General features: G+C 42.1%; 1 protein-coding gene across 1 annotated transcript in view; it reads right to left on the reverse strand.

The window, feature by feature from the left end:
* Window positions 1-9,841: 9,841 nt before the first annotated feature.
* The window catches only part of ARMH4 (armadillo like helical domain containing 4), a 190,913-nt gene continuing 181,298 nt past the window's right edge, over window positions 9,842-19,456 (reverse strand). Inside the window, exons 6-8 of the mRNA XM_030215271.1 lie at window positions 15,586-15,617; window positions 14,270-14,404; window positions 9,842-14,089 (exon numbers count right to left, since the gene is read on the reverse strand). Coding sequence (XP_030071131.1) covers window positions 14,021-14,089; window positions 14,270-14,404; window positions 15,586-15,617 — 236 coding nt within the window. The 3' untranslated portion in view covers window positions 9,842-14,020. The remainder of the gene's footprint in view (window positions 14,090-14,269; window positions 14,405-15,585; window positions 15,618-19,456) is intronic.

The raw sequence follows: 19,456 nt of genomic DNA on the forward strand, positions 1-19,456 counted from the left end.
TGCATGCAGAAGAGAAGACGGTGTACGATGCAGACCGGAGAGACGCAACTGAGATGCCACCACCGAGCACCACAGACAAAAAGAAAGGACAAAGAAAGCAAGCAAACAAGAAGGCAGCCGTCACCACAGACGCCATATCGGCCAAGAAAGACAAGAAAAAGAAAGCCAAAGGAAGGCAAGATGCAGCCACTTCAGGAAGTTGGCCGCAACCACCAGCATTCCCGGGATGGACGATGCCTCTGACCTTAGTTGCTCAGGCGAAGGAGAGCTTGGGGCCTGTGGCAGGGCAAGGGCAGCACACGATCGCGCCTCCATGGCCGTATGGGATAGGATGGGGCTACCCCCCACAACCGCCATACTATGGGGCGTGGCCAGGATTTGCCCCCCCCCCTTACCAGCCATGGCAAGCGACGGGTGCTGCCCAACACCCGGCACACACAGTGGCCTCGGGCAAACCAGACCCTAGCTACGGGGGCACGAAATCGGTTAACCCGATACGGGACCCTGCTAAGAGAGACGATACGCAGATGCCGGACACCGCAGGTACGTCCAGTGGCACACATGAGAATGTAAATGTTGATGTGAAGGCGGGGGAGAGAGCGGGTTTGTCAGAAGGGAGCAATGCAGCGAAGGTAGGGGAGCAGGGCGCACACACTGAGAGAGAGGGCTCAAACACAGGTCAAGGTGCGCTTGCCAGTGAGGCCAAGACTACAAATGACAAAAAAGCTAAGAAGAAAAAGAAAGCGAAAGGAAAGAAAAAGGGTAGGCGAGGAGACTCCGACACAGAGAGCAGTTCGAGTTCGTCGTCCTCATCTTCCTCTTCATTGGATGGGGACGACGAAGCACAGAGCGCACAATTAGCGACAGCGGGTGCCAGGGACGAACAACCACCCCCCCTAGCAGCATTACCGCACATATGGCGGCTTGTGCCCAAGTCCATCCGTAAAAAGATAAAGAACAGAAAATACTTTGACATGTTTCAGGTGCTAGAGGGGAGGAAGAGGAGTAAGATAAGGAGCAAAGACTCAAAAGAAAAGACAGTTACACGAGCCAGCAGTACACCAAGATCGTTATTTAACTGGTTATTGGCATTCCTCAGGGTAATAGATGTCGCTGGACATGCCGACCCCAACTAATTTAGCCCGATGCTGGCATATGCCCACAACATACTGCTGGCCTATAGGGACTACGAGGGATACAGATGGTTAAAATATAACGAGGAATATAGGGACAGGATGGATGGTAACCCCGCATTAGGGTGGGGTTGGAAAGATGCGGACCTTTGGATGTACATGATGACTAACAGAGGGGTGGTAGCTGGCACACAAGGTAGATCCTTTCGGCCCGGGGGCTACACGGAGCAGGGAGAGCAGCTGGCCCACAAGATGGAATTTGCTGGAGATTCAACAGAGCCACATGTACCTTACCGAGCTGCAAATTCAAGCATGTTTGTGCCTCGTGCGGAGCACCGCACCCAGCCAGCAAATGCATTAAGAAAGCCCCTGACAGAACCTCCGCCCAAATATGACACACAGAACAGGGTGAAAGCTCCTTCCCTGGTTAACCTAGCTGCCATGCAGCCTTGGTTAGCACTATACCCCCGCAGGAAGGAAGCATTTTCTATCGAAGAGGGTTTTGCACACGGATTTAGAATTCCATACTACGGCACACAACAAGGGAGAATTGCTAGGAACTCCCCCTCAGTAATACGCTTGCGGCTCGAAGCCAGGGCGCGCATTACTAAGAAATTAAGCTTAGGGAGAGTGGCGGGCCCTTTCTGCCATCAGCCTTTCGAAAAATAGTCTCCCCGCTAGCAATCATTCCCAAGAAAGAGCCAGGATAATATAGGCTTATACACAACTTATCTTATCCGGCGGGCGGATCAGTGAACGATTACCTTCCCCCCGAGGCTAGCTCAGTGCAATATGCCACTTTTGACATGGCTGTACAACTACTGAGGCAATCAGGACAGGGAGCACTCATGGCCAAAGCGGACATCGAGTCGGCATTCCAGCTATTACCGATACACGCAGACAATTTCCCCATACTAGGTTTTAAGTTTGAAGGGCAATACTATTACGATAAGTGCATGCCCATGGGTTGTTCGGTGTCCTGCGCTATATTCGAAACTTTCAGCTTGTTCTTGCATTGGGTAGTCGAGAGATCCTCGGGGAGAAAGAACATCATACATTACCTAGACGACTTCCTGTTCGTCGGACCGGCAGCCAGCCTAGCTTGCCAATGCACACTCACTCATTTCCGTGAAATATCAAAATCATTCGGTATCCCTTTAGCAAAAGAAAAAACATGTGATCCAACTACATGTCTACAGTTCCTGGGCATTGAGCTGGATTCCAGCAGCATGGTATCTCGAATCCCTTCGGATAAGATTGAAAAGCTAAAAACACTCGTAGCGGGAGCCTTGAGTAGGGAAAAGGTCACCCTGCGTGAAATGCAATCATTAGTTGGCAGCCTCAATTTTGCTTGCAGAGTTATAATTATGGGTCGGACGTTCCTGCGCAGGTTATCCAGCTCAATGTCAACAGTGCGTAAGCCCTCACACCATATCAGGATGACGAAGGCCATGAAAGAAGACCTCAGAGTGTGGTACACGTTCCTGAGAGATTTCAATGGCAGAGTAGTTTGGCTAGACGCCCCTATATCCAATAACGATTTACAGCTGTATACAGATGCGGCAGGCAGCATCGGCTTTGGGATATACTTCCAGGGGGAATGGTGCGCGGACGTGTGGCCGCCAAATTGGAAAGAACATCCCATTATTAGAAACATCACGTTCTTGGAGCTATTCCTGATAGTAGTTGCGGTAGCTATTTGGAGAGTCAAACTACGCAACAAGAGGGTAGTTTTTTGGTCGGATAACAGGGCAGTAGTAGACATATTAAATAGGCAAAACGCGCGTTGTCCGTGAGTGGTGGACCTGGCGCGCGAACTAGTCATGCTGTGCATATTTAATAACATATTTTTGCGCGCGAGACATGTGCCTGGCGCAAGTAACCCAATTGCTGACGCTCTTTCTCGTTCAAAGTGGGAAGACTTCCGGAAACTGGCACCACAAGCCGCGGCGGAGGGAGAGCCGGTGCCCAGCTACCTCTGGAAGTTCGGAGCCCCGAGGCTTGGCAATTGCTGAAACAATCCTTGGCACCACGAACATGGGCAACGTACACAGCGGGCTACCGGAGGGTCAGCGCCTTCCTGCACACGCGGGGATGGCAAGACAGACCAGTGTCGGACAACGCGATTGCGGACTACATAATACGCACAAAAAAGGCGGGAGGGTCCCATAGTTCTGTATCCAGACATCTAACCGCATTCTCATTCTTCACAAAAAAAGCGGGATGGGGCAACCCAAGAAACAGGTTTCTAGCCAAAAAATTACTGGAGGGTTGGCGGCGCAAATGCGGCGCTAGACCAGATAGGAGACTACCAATCACGCATGACTTGCTATTGGAAATCTGGCGTGCACTGCAGTCAGTGTGCACATCAGAATTCGAGACTCGGCTTTTCCGAGCAGCATTCACACTGGCCTTCTTTGGGGCATTGAGGGTATGCGAATTGGTAGCTACATCCAAGAAAAACACTGCTGCAGCGAGCCTCCAGCTAGATGGGGTCAAGTTGTCAGAAAATACACTACGGATTGTAATCCGCAGATCTAAGACGGACTAACTGGGCAGGGGGCAGTCAGTCACCTTAACCCAGGTGGATGCATTACAGACGTGTCCCGTAGAAAATGTCAGAAAGTACCTAGCGATGAGGCCCGTAGGCCGCGAAGCTTTTCTAGTACACCAGGATAGATCCCCATTGACCCTATTCCAGTTCTCCGCAGTATTGCGCAAGTGCTTGCTGAAGACAGGACGCAACCCAAAGAGCTTTGGAACGCATTCCTTTAGGATAGGAGCCGCCACATGCGCGGCAGCTCTAGGCTTCCCGCCGACATCCATTCAAATATTAGGCAGATGGAAGTCTGACGCTTACAGGGGATACATAAGGGATAAGTCACTTGGTAATCCGGGTCCCTCTGGGTGCTAAGTAATATACACATTATTCTATATTGCAGGGTCTCCAACTGTGTGGATCGTCGGGCACTCGTTCATTAAATGGGCGGCACGCAAAGCCGAGACAAGACCAGGTGGCGCACATTTAGGCTTGGCTACATGAGGAGTGAAAATTCATTGGTCAGGCGTGCCAGGCATGAAATGGCCCCAGCTGGTGCCATTACTCCGCCGCAAAGCCGACATCCTTGCCTCCCCCGCAGCTGTAGTAATTCACCTGGGGGGAAACGACATCAGAACACTCCCCTGCATTGACTTAGTCTGCGTTGCCGAGCGAAATCTGTCACTAATTTCACAACTTTTTCCCAATGTTCATATTGTCTGGTCCGACATAATCCCAAGATGGCGGCACAGACACTGGAAGATCTGGGGCAGACCCAGAAAGAAAGTGAACAGGCAGATTGCAGCGGGGGTAATGGTTAGGGGCGGGTGGCAGATCACACACACATGGGCCGATGAACTATGCGAGGGATTATTCTGGAAGGATGGTACGCACCTATCCGCCATAGGAAATGACCTATTTAACAACGACCTACAGAATGTGTTAGAGGAGATATTTCCGGCACAACAGGCCGCAGCTGTTAGAGTGGGAGGTCCGTGGCAAGCTATGCTACCCCGGCCTGGTGGCGGGGTACTCAAGCCTGATGGTGTAAGCTAGGCAGCTGGGGCAGCTGCGAGTATGGTGGAGCTCCCTTGCTAGACCCCTTCATTAGGGGTCTAAAAACATAACATACAAAGTAAGAATAATATATATATTAAAAATCAAAAATTAAGAATTTTTAATATATATATTATTCTTACTTTGTATGTTATGTTTTTAGACCCCTAATGAAGGCTCTATAGCCGAAACACGGACCGTGTAGGGTCCTAATAAAGTCTACTTGGAGTTTTCATTTTGTGAGTTTTGACTGGTTTCTTAGATTGGATTTTCTTCCACTGTGCATTCGTTCTCCTTGGTGAATTTGTGGAAGGTGTGAACCTCTTCTTTTTTCTTCATGAGCTAATGGCAACATTAGCACGTAAAGAACAATGTCACAGCAAAGGAGACAAAATAGATGATGTCAAGAAACTTTTACTGGACTCAAGAAAGTTCACAACAAAAATGTATTAATAAATCCTGGACTCAACATCAGTCGTGTTTCGGCCACTCTGGCCTGCCTCAGGAGTCCCTGTATATTATTGCTGTAATGATTCCTTGCAGAAGAAACGGACTTCTCAAAGAGGCTGTAAATACAGAAAAAGTACCTAAATATAATGGGTACAGCACTGTGTACATCAAGCATTACTAGTTCTACTCTACTCCTGACCTTGCTAAGAAGAGTGAGTTGCTTTGAAGGTAAGTCCTAGTCTAGTCATCCAATTGTTGGTCTTTCTGCTTTAGCTTCAAACTAGGATGCACAACATTTATCCCCCTCCCCACCTCTTCCTTGAATAATCTGTATCACTCTTCTAGCTTCACCTACTAAAAAGTCTCAAAGCCAGCTTCTTAATGTGAATTCAAATCGTCCCTTTACTCTCATACTGGTAATAAGAGGGTATGGTTCATATACACAAAGAATTGTGCTTCCAAACCTCAAGTTGCAAGCCAAATAGACTTTGAACTGAATATACTGCCCACTGCATTTTGTAAGCAAGTTCTTTTATTTGTGCCTGTTTCAAAAAAAAAAAAAAAGATTGTAAATCTTTTGCCACATCTTTCTGTAATGATTTGTGGTGTAAACCAAAGACTACGATATGTTTTCTTTAAAAGACATCAACAGCACATAGACAGATTTGAATCCCATTAATATATTTGAAAATAGTTGCGTAGCAGCCTAATACCTTTTTGCAACACTAAAAAAAACAAACATGCTGGCTATTTAAGATACCGAACTCTTGGGAGGGGGGGGGGGGGGGGGAACCAGCCAAACTGCATAACCAAGGATGTCACAGAAACAATTACACCGTTTGTCAAGTTTGTTGCCAATATTTATTGCAAAACCATAGTTTTCTTTGAAAAAATTATTGTAGCATTTGAGGACAAATTGTATTTCTGGCATGACAATTCTTTTTTCTTTGCAAACTCATAATTTTATTACTGTACAAATACAACATTTTGTCTGATTCTAGCATTGATCAGCACAAAACAAAAAAATCAGCTGTCTTAGCCTATAGACAATGTCATCATGCAAAAAATTATGTGTTTACTGACAGCATACAAAAGACTTCCAGTATTCATGTCACATACTTTGATGCATAATTATCAGCTAAATAAAATGTCCATGCAGATTCTAAGTTAAAGAAGTGGCTGAAACACCTCTGTTAACAAAATGCAAGAACATAAGCATTGCCATACTGGGACAGAGCAAAGGTCCATCAAGCCCAGTATCCTGTTTCTAACAGTGGCCAATCCAGGCCACAAGTACCTGGCAAGATCCCAGAACAGTAAAATAGATTTTATGCAAAAGTATATGTAAAACTATTATTATTATTATTATTATTATTATGTTGCCTGCCCCTTGAATCAAAACATCAAGGCAGTTTACAATAAATAAATATTAGCTCATGGTAACAATAATTCTAAGCAAGGTTTTTACATACAATTTAGCAATAATTCCCGCTAAGCAAGGTATTTACATACAATTAATGCCCTGCCTGGGTTAAAGGTGCTTGTCTTCTCCTTGAACCTTCACCTCGCACTAACCACATGTAAATGTCCCGTCTATCAGGGATTATTGCTCAAGTACTCTGCATACTGTAGCGAAAGAGCACTAACATTACCGGGGAGTCTACATCGGAAAACGTGTTTTCAGGATTTACCAAAACAATATCAACTATATATAGAGAGCCAGTCATTTAAAAAAGCTAAAAAAGCAATACTCAATAAAACAGTAAGCATTTACATTAAACAAAAACAAACAAATTAAACTGTACTATCATAGCTTGCATAAAGTTATTTTTGTTGTTGTCAATATATATCCTTTCTTTTTATCCTATTTCTGTGAGTACACTGTGTTCTGCTCGCTGTTTCTAACAGTTTTATTTCCACAATAATTGTAATAAAATGAACAGAATAAATAGTACATAAAAGTACTTTTTAAAGGAGTCCTGTCAACTGTGGGAATGGCCATGGTGCCTGCTAATTTTGCTTAAGGGGGGATAAAAATGGGTGTCAATCATAGACAACTAGCAAAACCATAATTTAAAACCCTTATACATTTCCCTGATGAAGGAAGTTGATTCTGAGCTGCATTTTACTGATGGAAAAGTAAAACCCATCATAATGAGCAAAAAGAACTCTGTGTTTTAGAATGTTATTGCCTTTGTACGAGGGTCATTTAAATTCAGCAATAGAATCTAGCATCTACCATATTCAGCAGGGTAAAGACTGCCATTCCAAAATGAAAAGATTTAAAATGTCATGATTTATATGGCTAATCAGAATAAAATGACAATTTAATAGAAGGATATGCCAAACAGGTTTCATTTTCTGGACTTTGAATAATATGTTCTGCCCCCTCAGCTTGTGTGTGCATGTTTACATTTTATTTTGTATTGTACTGACAGCCAGTAAACTGGAGCGAGCAGCAATTTCTTGCCAAGGCACATAATGTCTATTCTCATAGGTTAAATGTTGCATTTGACCTATTCCCTCTGAAATCGGCCTGGCTTCATGTCTCAGCTCAAGGTACAACTTATGACTTGATTGGCCATTCCAAAGACTTTAGCCCTTATGGGTAATTCCTTTGCACCCTTCCCTCTAGTACAAACCTCACCATCATGGGCTTAGAAAGCAAGCCCATCACAGTCTCTCTCTCTCCACCCCTGGAATTGGAATACTCCTTTTACCAAGCATTCCACATCCATATTTTCAGTCTGACAGTCAAACAATCAACATCCAGCCATACACAACTCATCCTGTAAGTTATGTATTTACTTATTTATAATAAATAGTATGGTATTAAGAAAGCAAGTCTCCTCCATTGAATGATGAACTATTTAGCTCACTATTGAGCAATGCACGGAAATGCCCATTATGAGAACACTCCTATAAGAGGAGGGCCCTATAGGAATGGAGAAATGTAATAAAGCAAATAAGATGCATACAGGTTACAAAGAATGTGAAAGGAAGCCTTTTTTAAAGGAAGCACTCAACTTTATGATGACTCCATCTGAAGGAGTGGTGTAGATTAATGGCTGGAATTTCTGCTGGAACTGTTTTTTGCTGGAATTATTTTTGTAATTTGATTTTGTGGTTTGTTAATTCACTTTTTTGTATGTTCGTATGTGCTCCGCCCTGGATAAAGGCAGATTAGAAATAACAAATTCAATTCAGTTCAATAAAATCCCTAGCACAGTTTAAAGATTAATGCAAACATTGTTACTAAAGCAAATATTCAAACTGAGCCAAAAAATACTCTGAATGCAGTGCATAAAAACCCAGATTATACTCAGCCAGTGAAAGAGCAGAATCAATCCAGAAGAACTGTCAAGTTTAATTTAGTGTAGTTTAATAAGCCATAAGGTCAGGCAAAATTATGAAGCTGACAAGGAGAGACAGTCTGCTAGCCTAATAGAAGATGCTATAATGGAGGCAGAAAACAGAATGGAACTCCTTAAGGAAACTGTATCGCAGTGCTCTAGCTCTTCCACACACACATCAATATTTTCAAGGTCAATAATGTCAGTGTACTCAAACTAATCCACAAGCACAGGCACTACCAGAATGTGTGCTGAAGTGGAAGCAGGCACATGCTTTAGTAAAGAAGAGTTTGCCTTGAAGCTAAAAAAAATTTAGAATTTATTTGTTGCATTTGTATCCCACCTTATCCCACCTCGCAGGCTCAAAGTGGCTTACAATACATCATGAGTAGTGGAAAAGTGTTAGTATCATAAACATTTAGTATTGCATGATCTTGGTTAGTATGATGATAAAAACAAAGTGGTAGTATACAAGCAGATTTTAAGAAACAGTTCTGAGATTAAATAGGCGAGTTGTGTAGTGTATGTTCACTTGGGTTGGTCTTTTTGGTATGCTCTTTTAAAGAGAGATTGAAAAGGTTGAAATGACTGTCCCAAGAACCGCAGAGAATGGAAAGTTGATTTCAAGGATGCCATTATTGATCTGAACATTACCCCAAAGGAGGAGATCAGTCTGATGGTGAGATGGCTGGGATCTTCAGAATGCATGAAAAAGCTAAAATCAGATTATATAAATAACCCTTCTGTGGGACTAGCAAAAATGTGGAGAATGCTCAAACAGTGTTATGGTAGCCCAAAAGTGATTGAAAATGAGCAGTTTGAAAGGACTGAGAAATGTTCCAAAACATCAACCAAAGACAATTGCATGTTGCAAGAACTTGGAGACCTACTCTTGGAGCTGGAGACAGCTAAAGCTGATTTGTACTTCCCAGAACACATAATTCATGACATAAGGTAAATCATAGAGAAGCTGCCATATGATATACTGGAGAAATAGTTCTCATATGGTGCAAAGTACAAAAGGGACAATCATAAGCCTCGTGCAGGACGTAAGGCATCAGAAACAGCTGATCACACCAGGAACTTAGTTGAACGAAAGCGCTACTCCGGCGCTGAAGAAGACTCTCTTCGGCTGGCGGGGTTCAGGGACCCCCGCCAGCAAACAAGGTATCTGATGTGGCAGCAGGGCAGGCGACGACGACGGGGGAGGGTTGGTGGCGGGAGGGGGGTTCAAGGGGATCGTTGGCAGGCCAGCAAGGGGATCCAATGTGGCGGCAGCTCGGGGGGGTGGTGGCTAAACAGTGCCCCCTACACCTCGGGCTCTGGACCCCCCTCCCGATGAGGTCTGGCTATGCCCCTGAATTGGACTTTGCTCCCTTTGTATTCTTCTAAAGTTTTGTTCAAGACATGGCAGTGAGGAGAAATGATTCTAGTTTCTTATTTGACGTGTCTGAAGTAAACAAGACTGGCCACTTCTCAGCTGGAAGGCCAGCTAAGAAGCACAGCAATATAAGGAAACCCATATCTGTGCACATGGCAGAAATATCACCCAGATGTCTTACATCTCCTACAGAGTAAGAGGATCAAGACTGACAATGCCTTTTACAGAAGAAACATCACTCTTTGAGGAACTATTGAGGACTTAGAGAGAAACACTTAACATAATGCAAAGACTTGATCAAAAAGTACAAAATCTGCTATAAATGCTGTTGTTCAACAAACCATCTTGCTAAAGACTGTATAGCAACTAACAAGTATACAGGGTGTGGCAGCAACCAACATGTCAACAAGGTGTGGCAGCAACCAACATGTCAACACATTATACTCAGATGGTTTGATAACTAACCCCCAGAAGCCTCAGCCCTATGCTGGGTCACGATGGGGAGAATGATGAAAACAAGACATCAGCAACTGAAGTTACCCCCAAATGTATGGAAGTGTATGGAGAAAGCCACAGTGGGAATTTATGCTTCACCAAGGTATATCCTAAAGAATAACCTGAGAGGTCAGTGAAGATGTATGTCATCAAGGACAATCAAAGCAACAAGTCACTAGCAAAGGTCAGAGTTGTATGACTTGTTTTGGCATATGTGAAGATTACTGTCCCTATAATCTCAAAACCTGTGAAAGCTGTAAAGACAATGGGAAAAGAGTAAGTGGGTATATGAAACAAGCTATAGATGGCAATGCATATACCCTTATAGAATATAATCAGATAATGGGATGAAATTCTTTAATTGGAAGTGGTTCTACTGTTTCATCATCCACAAAGACTACAAAATGCTACTTAAGATTTATGTGGTACTGTGATGATATCATCAATAATGAGATTGTAGTATACAGAATGTGAGTCCATGTCTTCAACAACAATCCAGCGCCTGCAGTTGCCATCTATTCTATGGACTAAAGAAAGCAGCACAAGAAGGAGAAAAGAAGTATGGCTCAGATGCTAAATTTGTTGTAAAAAGAGACTGATGTAGATGATGGCTTGAACTCCCTATCCCTGAAAAAAAGCAGCCAAGAATGCAGGCAACGTTAACAGAGGCCAATCTAAGGCTGCACAAAATAGCTTTCAAGGTAATTAAAGCATTCCCTTTAGGAGATCATGCTAGAGATTTAAATATATTGGTCTTGAGAGTAGTAATGCTTTCACTAAGTGCAGCCTCAGACTAAGTTGTAACCTAAATAAAAACACTTCACCTTACAGGTCTCAACCCAAAAAAAACCATATAGTTGTCAAGGTGTTTTGTCTGTAGGAACCGCTAGAGTCTGTAGCTCCAGTTACCATAAAAGGAAGGTCCGTGCTGAAAGAACTTTCATTAAGAACACTCCATTGCCTCGAGAAGGCAAAAAAATGGGAAGCATGGAAAGATTCCCTACGAATTCTTGAATAGCACCACATTACAGGTATTTATTCCTCTACATTTCTTAATGCAGTGTTCCACCGCAAGATCTGCATATTCTCAGATACCTCTGTAAAGGCAATAGCTGCAGTGGCCTAATTGAAGGTAACAGATGCAGAAGGCATAATCCATGTGGGATTTATCTTTTGCAAGGCTAAGTTACCTTAGTTACACCTTTCCATGATTAGAATTTTGTGGAGCAATATTGCCTTTGAAACAGACCATCAACCAGATGTGGTCAAATTCTACACCGACTGCAAGACACAATAAAACCAGGTTCTATGTATATGTAAACAATAAGGTTGAATGTATCAGGTAAAAGACCAGAACAATGGCATTATGTGCCCACTGACCAAAACTCATCAGACCACCTGATGCAAACAACATGGTTGATATGACCAGATTTTCTCTTTACTATACAACCCCAGTTCTGGAGAACTCTTTTGAGCTTATGGAATTCAAATCTGACTCAGAAGTCCATCCAGAAGTAATTGCCCTTGCCACAAGCATTCCTTCTAGTGATAACCTGGAAGCACATCTCTTCAACCACTTTTCAAAATGTGCAACACCTAGAAGAGCCAGAGCATACCTCATCCATGTTGCACAAACATTGGATAAAAGATCAAGCACAGGTCCAATTCAAAGCCCCACAAAGTCAATGGGCTCTCTCGAGCAGAGAATACCATTTTAGGCTGCATACAACAAATATATGTTGAAGAATTCGAATACATCAACAAAGTGGAAAAATTCCTAAAGATAGCCCTCTTGAACCTTATGTCAATAATAGCCTCTGAGAGATCAAATCAGCCTGAATTAGATAAGAACAAGAGGAACCCACTGATCGTTCCTGGTTGGCATTACATCTCCTTCTGCCTAGGTGCTAGTACCACAAGCAAGTCAAACACTATAATAAACACTCTACTGAAGCAGCCATCAGATCTGCAAGATTGTAGGTCATCAGTGAAAACTTGGCATCACCTAGGAACTTTGACACTAAACACTTCCACAAGAGATAATGAACCCCTTCATCAGACTCATGCCTCAGGAAGTTAAATGAACAATATGGACCAATTGTCTTCCCCAGAAGGCTAAGAACTCAGAAACCTTTTCTCTTAATGTTGTCCAATGTTGCTCATTGTCTGGTTTTCATTTCAGATCCTGCAGAATGAAGAAAATTCCAAGGACAACTGAGATCCTGATTCTTCAGTATGGGTTTTGCATACCTATAATGTGCTTGATGCTTTATAAGATTTAATTAATAGTCGTATCCACAGATATCTTGCATGGAATGTTCTACCCTCATAACTTGTATGTACATGTTTACATTTTGTTCTCTATTGTACTGACAAACCTGTAAGCTGGAGCAGGCGGCAACTTCCTGCTAGGGCATATAGAGTATAATCTTGTACATGTTGCTAAAAGTAAGGCGCCAGGATTGTGTACACTAAGCACAAATTCTATATCAGCAATCATGCATGTAATTGCCATTACACAATACTAGCATGTCTGCAGTTATGCATCAATGTTTTGGCATGGTCGCTTACACCAAGTCAATGGCTGGTGTAAATGTCCGTGACTAAATGCTAGAGTTGGGCATGTAACTGTCAGTATTCTAGAACCTTAGTGCATAAGTTCTGGGGATGCCCCTGACCCACCCAAGCCCCTGCTATGTTCACACCCCCTTGCGGTTATACACTATAGAATTTGCACGCTAAGGTTACAGAATTCAGATTATGTGCAATTACTTGCATAACTGCAAATTTGTATCCATTAGCACTAATTAATACCAATTATGACTAATAATTGGTTGCTAGTGACAATTGACAAGCTAATTTGTCAATGAGTTACATGCATAACTGTAGGTATTCTATAGCCTGCACGTGCAATTTTACGTGCTAAACATAAATTCTGGCATACAAGATTATAGGATGAGTGGGAACATCTGTTTTTATAGGTTAAATGTTGAATGTGACCCATTCCCTCCGGTCTCCTTCACACCTGCCTGGCTTCATGCCTCAGCCCAAGGTTCAACCTTTGACCTTGTTGGTCATTTCAGAAACCCTAGTCCTTATGGATGTTCCTTTGCACGTCTGTCTAGTGTAAAAACTTCCATCTTGGGCTTAGAAAGCAAGCACTTCACAGTCTCTTTATCTCCCTCTCAGTCCCTGAAATACATATCCTTCTTTTACCAGGCATTCGGCATTCATCTCTTCAGGCATTCAGCAAAAGGACTCAACCTGCCAGTGCAGCACTCTTGTTTTACTACCTGCAGTAAGTTACTTGTTTACCTCTTTGTAATAAAAAGTTGGAAGTTAATCTGTTTGGATGTTGAACTAGTTTATCTCAATGTTGACCAATACATGGAAATACACCTTATATAATAATGTAGAGGAGCAGAATGTGAGTATGACTGATTTCTTTCTTATTTTTTTTTAAACATTGTGAAGAATACAACATGCTATTTTATTCTCAGTGCAGCAGAAACCATTAAAGGATAGTACACAGTTGGCCAATACAGGTGAATTAGCACAACTTCATTTCTCGGTATAAATGTCATTGGATATCACAATAGTGTCACGATTAGATTCAAAATTCATCCTCGGAGCTGTCAGCAAGGAGCATTACTCGATCCTGCATGCTGTTAAATTCTCTCTGCTTGAGAAAGAAGAGAGAGAAGTATTAAACTGCTAATCTTTAAGTAGTTGTTTAACTCACAGAGTGCAACACTAGTCATGAACACAGTTGAGTGGAAAGGCAAGGTGTTGCAAGATGAGGCTCTTTTCAGGACATGAGAAAAGCAGAGGGGAAGCATAGTCTCTTTTGTCGTTATGGTACCTTTTTCTTATGCCTCTTGTAGCCATTTTTCCTTCGGCGACTTATAAACTTAATACTGTAGAGTGCTCCCAAAATGAAAAATGCTCCAGCTATACCAACTCCAACAGGAACCAGCATGCCTGACATATATCCTGCCTACATAAGAAGAGAAGAATAAAATTCCTTATCTTTTTATCTATAGCAAAAATATGGCTTTCATCCATGCAATATTGAATGAATTTTTATAAAATGTATAGATCAACATTCAAAGGGAAATATCCAAATAACTGTAGAAGTTAAGTTACCAGATATTTCCTTTAGCCATGACTATCTGTGGATATTCAGTGGCCCTCTGCAGAACTCGATACTCTTATGGACCACCCTGGTACTCTATCTGGAGAGTGCTGGGACGGTCCATAAGCAGAGCTGAGGTAGAGTTCATAGTTATCTGGTTAGCAACAATATTCAGTTCCCTAGTATGAAAAAAATCTGGATACAGTTAGGGAAGCAAAAAGACATCCAATTTTATCAGGTTTACTATCCAGATAATCTCAATATCACTGTTGTTTGGACAATGGTGCCAATCACCTCCAAAACCAGAAATTCAGTGCCAGTCACCATCCAGATAGTGGTACTGAATATCTGGATTTAATTCAGCTTCGACAGCCAGCATTAAAAAAAAAACATTGACCACCCCTACTTGGTAACAACTAGAATACAGAACTTGCTCAGTGTGTACTAGTCACTACATAAAAATTCTCTCCATCTTTCATAAGCACATTTCTCAACTTTATTGTTTAAGGGAAGAAACAGAATGTGTTTTATATTATGGCACCATGACCTTTATTCACATTTATCTAGGGTTTAATACCATTCTTATGCATTCCCCAACCCAATACCCAAAAATAGCCCAATTCTTCTCTCTGTCTATCCCTCTTGCTTAGTTGCTTGACCTCCCTTATCCATTTCTTTCCTCTGAGATTTCCCTCATTCTCCTTATGGATGATTATAGTTCCACCTAGCACAAGTTCTCATAAACCACCAGTGGATGTCAATGTTCTGAAATGGCTAGGACTCCTCTCCTGAAAGCTGGGAGAGGGGCTGTGTCAATGGTGCTTCTGTAGTATCAGCAAGCCCTTGTCCCAAAACAAGAATCTAAAAGGGCTACAGAAGAAATAAAATAGTCTTATTTAAAACATTTTTCCCTCATAAAGAATGGAAAAAGCTCCCTTTGGAACAGGGACCAAAGTCTCAGAACCCCAGAATCCTACAACTGCTGCTTCTGATAAAAGCAATTATATTCTTTAAATAAATTTAGAGAAGAGATTTTTTCCTACCTTATCTTTCAGTTTCTCCATCCAGCTTCTTACTAAAAAGACAAAGTATGATTCATTACAATCCTATATCCTATTTGTTCACAGTTCTCAGATAAACATTTCAATATTTTGTATTATAAAATCTAGTAAAATACTGTATAATACTTATAGTAAGTACTGTGTATTACTTCTTTAGTTAGGTAGGCTTCATTTTTTATGCAAATTTATAAGAAGAATGAGATACTGTGGCTTTTACTGATAACGATAGTCCCGGCTGTTGATTTTAATGTACAAAATTTGCCAACACTTTGTAAATTGTTTATTATTAATGTGGTATAAGACTTGTACCACATTAATAATAAACATTTTACAAAATCTCCTGAAAGCCCAGAGCCCAATTCAAATCTTCCCAGTCATGAGACTTTTCATGTATAGGAATGATACACAGCATAAGAAAAATCCTATCAACCAATCACATTAGTCACTCTAGCTCCTTATAGTGCTTCACCTCCAGTACACTGGAGCTCTGCACTACTCACACAGGTAAAAGTCAGGTCCTTAATATTTTTCCATTCTTTCCCAAATTGTTCAAGAAAACTATAAGGAGCCAAGTCTATAAAGAGAGCACCTACACTTAGACTATATATGTGCATAAGTTTAAACTTTAGAATATCAACATATGTGCCTAAATGCCAAGGAAGTGGCTTATGATTATTCAAAAGCTAAACACACTATCTCCTATAGCATGCAAATGGAAGCTGAGTGGAGTATGGGCAGGACATGGGTGGGGCACACATGCTCGTAATTTATAGAATACTATTATGATGAGCATATCTTTGGAATTTTGGTGTAAGCTGTATTGCTGGCTTTAGTGCTTGGGTCTAAAATACTGACTGTTACACTAGTATTCTATAAAGGAAAGTAGGCACTTAATTTCCTTTATAGAATAGACTGTCGTGCACCCTGTTATAGAATTGTCTCCTATATATACACAGCCTCAAATTAAAGGTTTACATAATCAATTTCTTTACTTTTATTTGTAAGAGAAATCTGTGTTCATTGCAGAGAATCATTAAGAAACTTGGGGCCCCTTTTACAAAGCAGCGGTATCCGCGCATTATTTTGGCACTAGCACTGGGCTACTGCAGGAGCCCAGCGGTAGTGCCTGCCCCCGGCGCATGCCATTTCTGATGCTTAAAATATACTTTTTTATTTTTTTAGCGCCGTGTACTTACCCAGAAGTAGTCGGGCAGCCCCGCAAGCTGCCCAGTTACCTAAATAGGTGGTGGTAAGGGCTTCCCCAGGAAATGGCCACGCAGCAAGTGGTTCAGTTACCACATGGTCATTTCCTTTTTAAAAAAAAAAAGCCTTTTACCCACTGAAGTAAAAGGGGCCTTGGCGTGCGGCAAATCCACATGCCAATGCTACTGCAAGACCCCTTTTACCGCAGCTTTGTAAAAGGGGACCTTAGTCAGGTATAAATTAAATTACCTAAGGATAGCAGAGGATTACAGTATTAGCAGTAAACTAGAATGGAGGATGTTAAACAGAATGTATCCTGTGGGATATACAGTTTGCTGGAACAGCCATTTTGTAAGGCCTTCATTTACAAACTGGCCCCCTCCCCCTTTTACAAAGCCAGGTGGTAATGCCAACACTTTGAATGGGCTGTATCAGCACTATCGCACAGGCAGCTGCTAGCATGGCGGGCGGGGGAGATGAATGCTTAAGAGTTCATATTCCAGGAACTAATAACTTTCATCACACAGAGACACTGTCAGTTTACAAGTGGATTCAGAAAAGCAGGGGAAAGGAACAGTCACTAGCAAAAGGTTTAACTATCCATGGTTACACAAACAAATATGTTCAACTTGAAGAGGGCTGTGCATAGAGAGAGGGAAGCAGCCAGTAACTTCAAACAACAATGAATGGTATAAGGGATGGTTTGATCACAAAATATACATATGATGAGAACCATATTGCCATTTTCTTCTGGTAATTCTGATCTGTTAAGACTGTGCAAACTACATCTCTATATATAAAAGGCACCTCCAACGTTCTAAATTTGTAGTTGCAAGATCCCATGAGTGTCTGCCCCGCCCCCACGTCACAACGTGATGACGTTGAGGGCGGAGCAATGACACTCAACAAATCGGATTGTCATTGGGTAATCTCTGTTTCCACTCCCCAATGCAGCCGTCATTCCCATACACTCAAAACCAACCAACATCGGCGCTGTACCCCGTCCCCCCGGCCACAGTCACCCTCACCCACCCTCCCGCAGCCGCTCGCTCACCGTTCCACCGCCCTCCCTCTCCTCTCCCACTCCGGCCATGGTGCATGACGATTACTACACACGAGCAAGGAAGCCCATTGGTTAATCTCTGTTTCCACTCCCCAACACAGCCGTCATTCCCATACACTCAAAACCAAGCACACAGACGTTTTTTTTTTCTTCCAAGGAGCACACACACACACACACACACACACACATTCACTCTCTCTCTCACACACAGTCACTCTCACATACACTCTCTCAAACATACACACTCAAAGGAAAACCTAGCTAGCGCCCGTTTCATTTGTGTCAGAAACAGGCCTTTTTTACTAGTATCTCCTAATTCTGCAGAGTAGAGGGCAACATGAAGAAGTAGAAATGCAGCTAGAAAGTATGTTTTACAGGTTCTCTAATTCATCTAAAGTTGCTTGTTTGTATCTAGTATTAAAACTGTGTGCACATGCAGATTTTTTGCTAACAACCTGGTAATGTACCTTGTCAAAGAGTAAAAATGTTAAATTAATGTGTGGAGTTGTGGGGCCATGTGATGAAGTTAGTAATTTACAAGTGAAAGTGAGGAACATGCAAAGAGAAACAAAGACTGTAATTTGATTAGCAAACACTGGAAAAAGAACCCAACATTTTGTCATTCAGTCCATTTAACTGTTCTGTTATACAATTTCTGGCAAAGAATAGTGATTTCTTAGCTTTGACTGTAGGTGGAACCCATTAGCTCATGTTTATTCTTGAAATTCTATGAAATGCAAAAAATAAATAAATAAATAAATTGCATATAATCCAGAAGTAGGTTAGCTAGTAATTGCTGTCTTTGTTCACCATTATTATTCAGCTAACATAGTTAGAAATTAAAGCAATTACTATCAATTTTACTTTCAAATGCTCTGATAACTATAACAGCATGCACATATACAGTGGTGGAAATAAGTATTTGATCCCTTGCTGATTTTGTAAGTTTGCCCACTGACAAAGACATGAGCAGCCCATAATTGAAGGGTAGGTTATTGGTAACAGTGAGAGATAGCACATCACAAATTAAATCCGGAAAATCACATTGTGGAAAGTATATGAATTTATTTGCATTCTGCAGAGGGAAATAAGTATTTGATCCCCCACCAACCAGTAAGAGATCTGGCCCCTACAGACCAGGTAGATGCTCCAAATCAACTCGTTACCTGCATGACAGACAGCTGTCGGCAATGGTCACCTGTATGAAAGACACCTGTCCACAGACTCAGTGAATCAGTCAGACTCTAACCTCTACAAAATGGCCAAGAGCAAGGAGCTGTCTAAGGATGTCAGGGACAAGATCATACACCTGCACAAGGCTGGAATGGGCTACAAAACCATCAGTAAGACGCTGGGCGAGAAGGAGACAACTGTTGGTGCCATAGTAAGAAAATGGAAGAAGTACAAAATGACTGTCAATCGACAAAGATCTGGGGCTCCACGCAAAATCTCACCTCGTGGGGTATCCTTGATCATGAGGAAGGTTAGAAATCAGCCTACAACTACAAGGGGGGAACTTGTCAATGATCTCAAGGCAGCTGGGACCACTGTCACCACGAAAACCATTGGTAACACATTACGACATAA

Source organism: Microcaecilia unicolor, chromosome 9 (assembly GCF_901765095.1).
Source record: "Microcaecilia unicolor chromosome 9, aMicUni1.1, whole genome shotgun sequence".
NCBI lineage: Eukaryota > Metazoa > Chordata > Amphibia > Gymnophiona > Siphonopidae > Microcaecilia > Microcaecilia unicolor.